General features: G+C 43.4%; 2 protein-coding genes across 2 annotated transcripts; both read right to left on the bottom strand.

Annotated features, from left to right (window-relative positions):
• Positions 1 to 4,113: 4,113 nt before the first annotated feature.
• Positions 4,114 to 6,104, bottom strand: LOC104420368 (putative oxidoreductase TDA3). The gene is made up of 2 exons (XM_010032223.3): positions 5,115 to 6,104; positions 4,114 to 4,557 (listed from the first exon to the last, which is right to left on the bottom strand). Exons 1-2 carry the CDS (start codon positions 6,067 to 6,069, stop codon positions 4,181 to 4,183), a joined length of 1,332 nt encoding a protein of 443 aa, XP_010030525.2. The 5' UTR covers positions 6,070 to 6,104; the 3' UTR covers positions 4,114 to 4,180.
• Positions 6,105 to 7,019: 915 nt separating this feature from the next.
• Positions 7,020 to 11,434, bottom strand: LOC120288089 (putative oxidoreductase TDA3). Its single transcript, XM_039301424.1, has 4 exons — positions 10,513 to 11,434; positions 9,439 to 9,964; positions 7,669 to 7,753; positions 7,020 to 7,501 (listed from the first exon to the last, which is right to left on the bottom strand). Exons 1-2 carry the CDS (start codon positions 11,417 to 11,419, stop codon positions 9,588 to 9,590), a joined length of 1,284 nt encoding a protein of 427 aa, XP_039157358.1. The 5' UTR covers positions 11,420 to 11,434; the 3' UTR covers positions 7,020 to 7,501; positions 7,669 to 7,753; positions 9,439 to 9,587.
• Between the last annotated feature and the right edge of the window lie 667 nt (positions 11,435 to 12,101).

Here is a 12,101-nt window from a genome sequence, read left to right as displayed (position 1 = left end):
GAAATTGTCTCACATGATGTTAGAGCACACCTTCAAACTTAATATATATATATATATATATATATATATATATATATATATATATTTATACCTTGAGGAAATTGGTTTGGCTTACAGTTTGCACATTATCTTTCCCATATCAGCACCTTCTTTTTAATTGTCGAGAGGGTTACCCAAAAGCATTATATAAAGCGTATCCAATAAAACTTACATGTAAATCAAATATGGAGATGGCAACTAAGGTTGCTTATATCCTCGTATTTGTTGGTGTTGCATTATTGGGTATGCGATAGAGCACACAAGGCTACAATGTAGTATTTGAACGTCTACTGGTGTGGTATTCTTGGGTATTTGACAAATCACAAAGGGAATATTATCCAAAAAGTCCTAAATCTATTGTATAACGACCAATTCAGTTATAAATCTTTCAATTATGTCAATTTAATCCTAAACATTTTGATGATTTGTTAACTTAGTCCTAAATCTTTCAATTGTGCTAATTTAGTTCTAAAGTTTTCGACAGTTTATCAATTTAGTCCCAAATTTTTTAATAATTTGTCAATATAATCCTTTGGGCCAATTATCCAAATAATAAGTTTAGGACTAAATTGGTAAAAAGTCGAAATTTTTGTGACTAAATTTATATAATTGAAAGGTTTAAAATTAAATTAACAAATTGTTACAATGATTTATGACTAAATTGATATAATTGAAATGTTTACAACAAATTAGCTACTATACAGTAAGTCTATGACTTTTTAGACAATTATCTTAAATCACAAGAGGATACCCCTATGTTGTGCTTCTTTAAACATCTATTCGTTCCACTATCATACGAATGCTTTCATTCAAAAAGACTTCCCATGAAGATTTAGTTGTCCTCGCTAATTTCTCTTTAACACGAGTCACACTTTCCCCTCTAACCGAAGTAGAACTTTCAAAAGAATTATTTCGTATATCTTGAAACATCCAAACACTCTGACCAAGAAAAGAACAAAAAACTTCCGAACACGATTGTCAGGTCATTGATTGATTGACACTTTCGTTTGAGAGTTTTATGATTATCGACCTATCATACTTTCAAAAAAGAGATGCCGACAAACTCCTTTTCAGCGATGTCACGCCGAATTTCCCCCGCATTGGCATATGGTGCCCCATATGGTACCTCTTTCAAAGTGCAAACGCTCGGTCGACGTATGGCACAACTCCTACAGGACAAAGACTCTTTGAATTACCCGTCAGAATGCCTGAAACATCTCCTGAACTTGTGCTTGGACTGAATCACATGCAGATCTGTTCTTGACACGAGGCATAGACCGCCCCCATTGCCGACCTCGATAAGCCAATTCCTGGCAACATGAAAACGGGCCAAAGTTTCAAACTTTACATTTTTGAATGAATTTAAATCGTGGCTTCGACCGAACGCTTGAGACGATCGAACAGGTTTACGTTCTCGGCAGGGAAAACAGAAACCTGAAGTTAAGGTCACATGGCCCATGACGTGCCTCTTGAATTGGCGTACAAACTACAGAGCACTCGCTTCCATTGGCCAGTCAAAAGTGTACTGCAGAGTGTAGCCGGTAGACCATTAAAGAAAGGAGGGTAAGAAAATGATCATGGATTGACCGAGCCCCATTATTTAGTTAAAGTTCACACCGACCAAATATAATTCACCGCCCATCATCATGCGTGTACACAATTTCGTGTGGTCCAAATGTACGTTTACAGCAACTTTCCCTGCAAGAAACTCAAAGTAAGGCCAGGACAATGAACTCCAAACCCGTAAAATATTTTTTAATCTAATGGATCGGATTAAATATTGGTTGGAACTCGGGTTGATGCTTTGTCGATTGCATGATATATTAGCAAAGGGTGTACCTAGATATAGACTGTTCATGATCATACCGAAGGCCATTAATGGGGCTACTGAGCTATTTCTTTAGAAAGTTCATAATCCAACGACTACTCGATCTTTTCTTCCTCAGAAGACTAAAGTTCGAGAATTGAAATTTAGGTCTCTTAGTCTATCTTTACCTCTCGCTTTCCGAACTCCCTTGTTGACGATATGCAATTAATTGGGCTTTCGTATAGGGCTCGAATTGATTTCATTCAACTTTTGAGGAGATCGGGAAAATTCGACATCACTTGTAATGAAGAAAAAATTAGTCCAAGGAGCATCAAGTGCGATTCTAGGCCACTAGTGAAGATCTTGAAATTGCACAAGATTTTGGTGTAGGTAGACAACAATTAGAATACATGTCTTACTTCCAAATAACTAAATGCTGGGATGTGGTAGAGACGTTAAATAAAATAATCTCTCTATAATGCACACGAAATATATAATGGAATAACAAGTGAGAAGCACATTATTTTTCTTGTTAAACTCAACATTAATTATTTTACTAAGATCATATCACTTTAGAAAAAAGTATAAAATAAAGCAAAATAAAGCAATTGAAAATGGAATTGCCTGGACCGTGTGAACATATCTGGCTTGTACCATTTTACAATTTATAGACTTAGTTAGAAAATTGATTGCATTTTCCCTAGAACTGCTTTTATTATTATTATTATTATTATTATTATTATTATTATTATTATTATTATTATTATTATTATTATTATTATTATTATTATTATTATTATTATTGTTATTACTATTACTATTATTTATTTATAGAGATTCTTCGGAATTCAGTGGTTAGAGAACAACCGCGTTACATAAACTTTCGCCATTCAAGCTATTGAAGATATTTGTAGATACTCCATTAAGTAAGATTTGAAATGTCTAAAAATGTCAACATATTTATAATATATTAGATAGATTCACTATTTATGAGCGTAGATAGGATTAAAATAGATTTACATCAAGTTTTACGATAAAAGAAATTGACCACGATGCTCCCATAAGGGAGTTATTATTTTCTTTCAAAAGAGCGAATGATTTATTAAACTTTTAATTTCGAACTCATTAGTCAAAAGATCAATTCTCTCACGAAACGCTTTTTTTTTCTTTTTTCTTTTGAAGTGACTAGAATATATATAAGTTAAAGGATGTGTTAAAATTACATATAATGTGAATATAGTTGTATTTGGTGAACTTAAATCCATTGTAAGACATGATACGTATACTTATCCCAATAAGATTTAACATCACCTTACGATAATCCTTTTAAAATTCTTTTGAATGACAAATCATGTCCAATTGTTTGATCGCTTGGGCGCAACAAGTTTCAAGAATATATCATTCTTGAAGAATTCCAATTCGAAATTTTTTTAATCAGTTTTAAATTTGACGAACGAAAAGAACAATTGCAAGAGTTGAATTCGTTCGAGGATTGGACATAAACATAAAAGATCGCTCACCACTGCTAATGTCAAAAAGAAAAGAAAAGGCAAAAACTACAAATACATTTGTGCATATATAGAGAGAACTGGACAATAATGCATTTGACTTGAAAAAATACTTTTATAGATGATAAATTCAATTGGGTGTAAATATCATGCTACTCGTGCTAGATAGTTTTAGAGTCGTAATGCATTTGGGTTATTGCATTAACCAACATCAGCCCGATCCGTGCTTTTCGGAATATTGCCCATAATGAGTTAGTGGTATCCATACATGTCGATTTCACACCCATAATTGATTCTCCATTAAGAGAAACATTTTCACTCTAGTTATTTGGACGCGTAAGGAAGATTAATTGAATGAAAAAAAAATATTGCATAAGTAATACTATAATATAGGGACGAGAAATAGTTTAGTCTTAAAAAAAGAATTTAAAAGCATGGATGAGAAAATTTGAGTTGATTAAAAAAGAAGATGTCAAAAATGTGCCCCACACTGAAAAATAAAAATAAAAGACAAGCAAATTTTACATCCGTTTATAATTAATAATAGGATTTCCTGGTTTTTCTTTTCATTATTATTGTGGAAGAAGAGTGGTTGGGAAAAACATAGACCATATATGGTCCCTCTCTAAATACAATACCATTTCTACCTTTCAGACACGTGACCACATGCTTGTATTAAAACCTTCATTTATAAGTACAGACGTCCTAAATTGTGTTCTGGTCAATTTCATGACGAAAGAGAGAAGGACGAATCACGTTAAAAAAAAGGAGAAAATCCTCGACTTGATAGAAAACAAACACAATTTATATTTCTGAATGCCACATTTCATCTCTTCCTAGAGAGTACAAATCGTGCAGGGCTGAACCGAGTCAGGTCCACGGTCTGAGCCCGCCCTTCGAGCACGAGCTCCGCCACCGCAGCACCAGTAGCGGGCCCGTTGAGGATGCCCCAGCAACTGTGGCCCGTCGCCACGTAGCAACCTTCCAAGCCTGGTAGCTCCCCGATCACGGGGACCTCGTCCTCGGTGCACGGCAAGAAGCAGGCTTGCTCAGCCTTCACGCCCGCCTCGCCCTCCGCTAGGTGGCTCGACACGGCCCAAGCCACCCGCTTCAGCACTGTTATGGATTCTGGGTTGGGTGCGACCTCTTCAGGGTCATCCGGCACCTCCTCCTGGGACGACATCCCACACAAATATACTTCCCCTAAATATGTTCAATCATAACCAAAATCATTCAAAAAAAAAAAAAAAAAAAAATCTCAAATGCACATGGACGGGTCGACTCGACCCGATTTTTTTTCCAGGTAAAGAAAAGAAAAAATCAATCAACCCCACAATTGACACATCAATTGGAAGATGCAAGCTACTTTGGTAGCTCAATTTCAAGCTACACAGGAAGAGAGAGAAACCTTCCATTTCAGTGAATCAATGCTTGTACTTTGGCCACATTATAATTCAGCTAAACATGTAATTGAAAAGAACTAGGCATTGCTAAATTTAGAAACTTCATTGGATGGAAACTACAAAAGAAATAAGCCCCATCTTCTGTTGCTAAGACAGTAGACACGTAGGCAAGCCAAAGCTAGCAGAAACTAGTAATTGCTTCCTAGACATGTGACAGTACATATGACAGCCATTCAAATAATTCATCCTAAAAACCAATGTTTTAATGATCATAATTAACAATTAATTAAAAAATAATAATACATACAATAATTAAAAGGGAAAAAAAACAAAAAAGATTACAACATGGTTACATACCAGTGGGGCGAGGGTAGACTTCCGGGTCCATGGCCGGGCCGCCGCCGGAGGGCAGGAAGCTCAGGAACAGAGCTTCCGGGCCTATCGCGCCGGGCTCTCTCGGCTCCAAGACAATGCTGTGGGCCTTGAGCCCATACACCCTGAACAGCGATGACAGGAGCCCGAACTTGCCGGACCACGGCCCGAGCGCCAGCACCACCGCGTCCGCCTCCATGACCCTCCCTCCCTCCAGCACCACTGCCGACACCCTCCCGCTGCCGCCACCGCTGCCCGCGTCGACCCTGACTGCCTTCCCGATCACCACCTCGAGCCCATAATCCCTCACGGCCTTGTCCAGCAGGGCCCGGGTGAAGAGCCGGGGATGGACCTGGGCCGTGGTGGCCGTCGACCCGATCGCCCTCGCGGCCCGGCCCGGCCCGTCGACCCAGTCGGGCAGGACGGCGTCCCGCGGGCCCCCACGCTTCGGCTGCTGGCCCGACCCGGAGCCCGACTCCGATTCCTTCACGGTGAGGCTGAGGGTGGTGAGGGCGCGGTAGCCGTAGGCCCGGGGCCCGTCGAGCTCCGCGGCGAGCGCGCGGTGGAGGTCAAAGCTGGCGCGGGCGAGGGGGCCGAGGGGCCCGCCGTCGCACCAGTCGAGGGCGAGGAAGCCGCCGGCCTTCCCGGAGGCGGCGCAGGCGACGGAGGACTGCTCGACGAGGGCGACGGAGGCGGCGGCGCCGGCGGACTTGGAGAGGAAGTAGGCGGTGCAGACGCCGATGACGCCGCCGCCGCAGACGACAACGCGCCTCGGCGGATCCCGCCGGGGAGGGGGAGGAGGGGTTTCCATGGAGGAGCGGGGGGCGACGGCGACAGCGACGGAGGATGGAGATCGGGCGGGGAAGGAAGCTCTTGGGCTTGGGCTTGGGCGGAGGAGCGCGAGTGCGGGGGACGACGGCGAGGAGGCGGTCGTCGACATTATTGGGGAATCGATGCTAATCTAAATTGTCTTGGGGGCGTTGTGTGCTTGGAAGATGACACGTGTCGTTAGGGCCTTTTTTTTTTTTTGTTAGGCCCATTTGGGATTTTTTTTCTTTTTTTATTGTTTTGATTGAGGAGAGTTTGAGAGTGCCGTAACCCATTTTTCTTTGTTTTTTTTTTTTTTTGTTAATAGCATAAAAATCCAAAATTGATAGATTCATGATAAATTTACTTTCATTAGTTTTTATTAAATTAGATTAATATTATAAAATATCACAAATTAAATTGAGGGTAAACCTTAAAGAAGGGTGTCATAATTTAATGGTAAAATTTAACGAAAATTAACATATGATAAATTTATCACATGTATATTAATTTAAAATTTTTCATGAGAGTAAATTTGTCACAAATATATTAGTTAAACATTATTTGTCATATTTAGGAGTGATGTGTTTTTGTTCCAGTTTCCAAAATTGAGAATTGGGATTGAACCGATTAATCTAGTTTGATTTTGGTTTGGTCCAATGAAATAGTCGCTTATTATTTCTAACTATTTTTTTCCCATTACTTCTTTTCCTCACTACTTGGAATCAAACCGAGATAATATTTAGTTTACATTTGACTAAATCTTTTACAGAAATAATAAAACAAAAAGTATGTTCAGTTGGTCCAAACCAGTTCCCTTTAGAACCAGGAATTGGACTAACAATCCAGAAACTAGACTAATCTCGATGGTTTTTGATTCCGGCGATCTGTTTTGCATGCCTTTAATCATGTTAACCCCTAATTCTTTTTACAATTGTTGCACAAAATAAGTGCATTCACCGATGTATTGAATATGAATTTACCGGCAGCTTGTAGTATACTCATGTACACCAATTTGAAGATGTAAAATGATGCGAAGCGAAATAAGGGTCGAGGGAACAAAGTAATACACAAGAAAGATCGTTCAGAAAGTAGGACTTATTGAGATAAAATGTGTTTGCTATCGACCCTCTAGGTCTTGAGGTTCTTGTCGAGTACAATAGTGAGTCTGGATGAATCGAAATACCCGACAGTTGGTCTTGTCTGAGAAACAATCGTCAGCGTAAGAACCGCGCCGAATCGAACCGTATAAAGGTAATTTACCAACTATCACCCCCTTCACTACGAGGGGAAACGGATCATAAAGAAAGAATGAACTAGTCAATGCTAATGTTACAACAACACAGCAAAAGGAATTCTTCCGGCTTTTAATGGGCAGAGAATTCCACGACATCAGAATCGTTAGCCGACAGCGTCCCCTAATGAATTGGAAATTGCCGGAAACGGAGCAGTGGACGCTCCGGCTAGGCTAGGCTCCCTCATCTTCCCTCTTCCCTTTTCCTTCCGAAGCTTTGGACGCTTCATATGCAGAAAGGAAGAAGGTACTTTGGTTCTTCTGGAGGAATCTGCATTTTGAAGCATGATACAGAAGCTGATCTTAGAGGTACATCCTTACAAGTTGCAAGTAGAATAGCTGAGTTAAAATAATGGATCTTGAGTAAATATCAAATTGATGAAGCATTCAAAAAGGTGTGGACACCACCGTTGAAAAGACAGAGGTATGAATCAGTACTAGAGAAAGTCGAGCAGTTTCTGCTGCAACCGCGTCAAGGTGTCCTCTTCAATGTTCACATGAGCCAGCAACTCGGGCAGCTTTACTGGAAGGCAGAGATTGCAGCATATTAGGGCGCGTTTGGTAACGTTTCTGTTTAAAAATTGTTCCAGGGAACAGAAATAAAAAAAAAGTATTTGCATTCCGGGAACAATTTCTGAACAAAAAAAAAGCGTTTGGTAAACTTGTTTAACAAAAAATAAATAGAAACATGTTTAGTAAATTTGGATAATTTTTTTTTTATTTTTTTATTTTTCTTTTTCTTTTTTTTTTTTTTTTTTCTTTTTGGCCGGTCGCCGCCGACGAGGGTCGGCCTCGCCTTGATCCGACGAGGCCGAGCTCGCCGGCCGGCGGGCGAGTCGCGGCCTCGCGGCGACGCCGACTTGCCCAGATCCGGCGAGGCCGAGGCTCGCCCGGCCGCGCTCGCCTCGCCGGATCGGGGCAAGATCGAGCTCGCCCAGCCGGCGCGAGGTCGGCTCGCCTTGATCCGGCGAGGCCGAGCTCGCCTGGGGCGGCGGGCAAGGCGCGGCCTCGCCGGGCGAGGCCGAGGCTCGCCGGCCGCCGGGCGAGGTCGGCCTCACGGATCTGGGCGAGATCGAGCTCGCCCAGCCGGGCGAGGTCGGCCTCGCCATGGCCGGGCGAGCTCGAGCTCACCAGATCCGGCGAGGCCGACCTCGCCCGCCGACCGGCGAGCCTCGGCCTCGCCGGATCCGGGGTGAGCTCGAGCTCGCCCGGCCATGGCGAGGCCGACCCTCGCCCGGCTACGGCGAGCCTCGGCCTCGCCTGGGGGACGGCGAGCCTCGGCCTCGCGGGGCCGGCGAGCCCTCGCGTGGCCGGGCGAGGCCGCCGGCCCTCGTCGGCCGGTCGCCGGCCATGGCCGAGGCGCGACCGGCCAAAAGAAAAAGAACAAGAAAATAAGAGAAAAAAAAAAAAAAAGAAAAAAAAGTATTTCAAAAAGTGTTTGAAACAAGAAACACAAAATTTGTGTTTCTTGTTTGCATTTCTTTTTTGTTCCTGGGAACAAAAAAAAAAAAGGCAAACGCACCCAAACGCGTTTCGTTCTTTTTGTTTGGGAATAAAAAAAAGAAAAAGTGTTTAAAAACAAAAAAAAAGAATACAAACAAACGCAGCCTTAGGGTAAAACTAGACAACCTGATTACTTTTCTGTAATGGAAAATTGAATTATACTTGCAAAAGTCAATAGCCAAGAGATGTTCTCTACCAAAGTTTAAACAACATTTGACCACAGCCGCTTGTAGGACAATACCAGACAACAAAGACCAAGGGAAAGCTAATCAGCAACCTCTCATTCAAAAGTACCAGTTAGCAGTCTCGTACTCACTCGTGAAGTTAGCCCCCCCAAAAAAACACATTTGTAACTAGAAATACTTCAAGAAAGCGCAGGCTATGGTGGTAGTAGTTGAAGCTCTAAAGCCCTAAGCTATCGCAACTAGATCACGTAAAAGTGCCAACAACATACCTAAAATCTTGAACTTGCATAGAAAAGCATAGTCTCTCTCTCTCTCCCTCTCTCTAAACTTCAAAAGCTCCTGAGTAGCCAAAAAATAGATCTTCAACACTTACTCCTAACAAGAAGTGGGTATTGACTAAAACCTGTGGTGTGGAAATTGATTTAAGTAGAGAGGCATGTTATAGGTCCCAAAAACTACAACCCTTCATTATCAGTACAGCATGCATCATCTTAAAATCACCTCCACCTCCGTAACTGACCTGCGAGTAAAAGGGCATTGCCACAACCACAGACACGTGACCACATGCTTGTATTAAAACCTTCATTTAGAAAATCACGTTAAAAAAAAAGGAGAAAATCCTCGACTTGATAGAAAACAAACACAATTTATATTTCTGAATGCCACATTTCATCTCTTCCTAGAGAGTACAAATCGTGCAGGGCTGAACCGAGTCAGGTCCACGGTCTGAGCCCGCCCTTCGAGCACAAGCTCCGCCACCGCAGCCCCAGTAGCGGGCCCGTTGAGGATGCCCCAGCAACTGTGGCCTGTCGCCACATAGCAACCTTCCAAGCCCGGTAGCTCCCCGATCACAGGGACCTCATCCTCGGTGCATGGCAAGAAGCAGGCTTGCTCGGCCTTCACGCCCGCCTTGCCCTCCGCTAGGTGACTCGAGACGGCCCGAGCCACCCGCTTGAGCACCTTTATGGATTCCGGGTTGGGCACGACCTCTTCAGGGTCATCTGGCACCTCCTCCCGGGACGACATCCCACACAAATAGACTTCCCCTAAATATGTTCAATCATAACCAAAATCATTCAAAAAAAAAAAAAAATCTCAAATGCACATGGAGCAGGTCGACTTGACCCGATATTTTTTCCAGGGAATAAAAGAAAATCAACCAACCCCACAATCGATACATCAATTGGAAGATGAAGGCTACTTTGGTAGCTCAATTTCAAGCTACACAGAAAGAGAGAGAGACCTTCCATTTCAGTGAATCAATGCTTGTACTTTGGCCACATTATAATTCAGCTAAACATGTAATTGAATAGAACTAGGCATTGCTAAATTTAGAAACTTCATTGGATGGAAACTACAAAAGAAATAGCCCCATCTTCTATTGCTAGACAGTAGACAGGTAGGCAAGCCAAAGCTAGCAAAAACTAATAATTGCTTCCTAGACATGTGACAGTACATATGACAGCCATTCAAATAATTCATCCTAAAAACCAATGTTTTAATGATCATAATTAACAATTAATTAAATAATAATAATACATACAATAATTAAAAGGGAAAAAAAACAAAAAAGATTACAAACATGGTTACATACCAGTAGGGCGAGGGTAGACTTCCGGGTCCATGGCCGGGCCGCCGGTGGCGGGCAGGAAGCTCAGGAACAGAGCTTCCGGGCCTATTGCGCTGGGCTCTCTCGGCTCCAAGACGATGCTGTGGGCCTTGAGCCCATACACCCTGAACAGCGATGACAGGAGCCCGAACTTGCTGGACCACGGCCCAAGCGTCAGCACCACTGCGTCCGCCTCCATGACCCTCCCTCCCTCCAGCACCACCGCCGACACCCTCCCGCCGCCGCCGCCGCCGCCTGCGTCGACCCAGACCACCTTCCCGATCACCACCTCGAGCCCGTAATCCCTCACGGCCTTGTCCAGCAGGGCCCAAGTGAAGAGCCGGGGATGGACCTGGGCCGTGGTGTCCGTCGACCCGATCGCCCTAGCGGCCCGGCCCGGCCCGTCGACCCAGTCGGGCAGGACGGCGTCGTGCGGGGCCCCACGCTTGGGCCGCTGGCCCGACCCGGAGCCCGACTCCGATTCCTTCACGGTGAGGCTGAGGGTGGTGAGGGCGCGGTAGCCGTAGGCCCGGGGCCCGTCAAGCTCCGCGGCGAGGGCGCGGTGGAGGTCGAAGCTGGCGCGGGCGAGGGGGCCGAGGGGCCCGCCGTCGCACCAGTCGAGGGCGAGGAAGCCGCCGGCCTTCCCGGAGGCGGCGCAGGCGACGGAGGACTGCTCGACGATGGAGACGGAGGCGCCGGCGCCGGCGGACTTGGAGAGGAAGTAGGCGGTGCAGACGCCGATGACGCCGCCGCCGCAGACGACGACGCGCCTCGGCGGAAGGAGGGGTTTCCATGGAGGAGCGGGGGGCGACGGCGACGGAGGATGGAGATCGGGCGGGGGAGGAAGCTCTTGGGCTGGGGACGACGGCGAGGAGGAGGCGGTCGTTGACATTATTGGGGAATCGATGCTAATCTAAATTGTCTTGGGGGCGTTGTGTGCTTGGAAGATGACACGTGTCGTTAGGCCCATTTGGGAATTTTTTTCTTTTTTATTGTTTTGATTTAGGAGAGTTTGAGAGTGCCGTGACCCATTTTTCTTTGTTTTTTTGTTAATACCACAAAAAATCCAAAATTGATAGATTTATAATAAATTTACTTTCATAAAAAATTTCAAATTAAACGGAGGGTAAACCCTAAATGAAGGGTGTCGTAATTTGATGATAAAAGTTAATGAAAACTAATATATGATAAATTCATCACATGTATATTAATTTAAATTTTTTTATGAGGGTAAATTTGTCAAAAAATATTAGTTTAAGATTATTTGTCATATTTATGGGTGATATGTTTCTGTTCTAATTTCCAAAATTGAGAACTAGGATTGAACCGGTTGATCTAATTTGGTTTTGGTTTGGTCAAATGAAATGGTTACTTATTGTTACTCACTACTTTTTTCCCATTACTTTTTTTTCTCACTACTTAGAATTAAACCGAGATAATATTTTGTTCACATTTTACTAAATCTTTTATAGAAATAAAAAAAATAAAAAGTATCTTCAATTGGTCCAATCCGGTTCCCTTTAGAACCAGAATTGGACTAACACTCCAGAAACTAAACTAATCTCGACGGTTTC

Source organism: Eucalyptus grandis, chromosome 9 (genome assembly GCF_016545825.1).
Source record: "Eucalyptus grandis isolate ANBG69807.140 chromosome 9, ASM1654582v1, whole genome shotgun sequence".
Taxonomy (NCBI): domain Eukaryota; kingdom Viridiplantae; phylum Streptophyta; class Magnoliopsida; order Myrtales; family Myrtaceae; genus Eucalyptus; species Eucalyptus grandis.
Note: the sequence above shows the minus strand (reverse complement) of the source record. Positions and strands in the feature narration are given on the sequence as shown.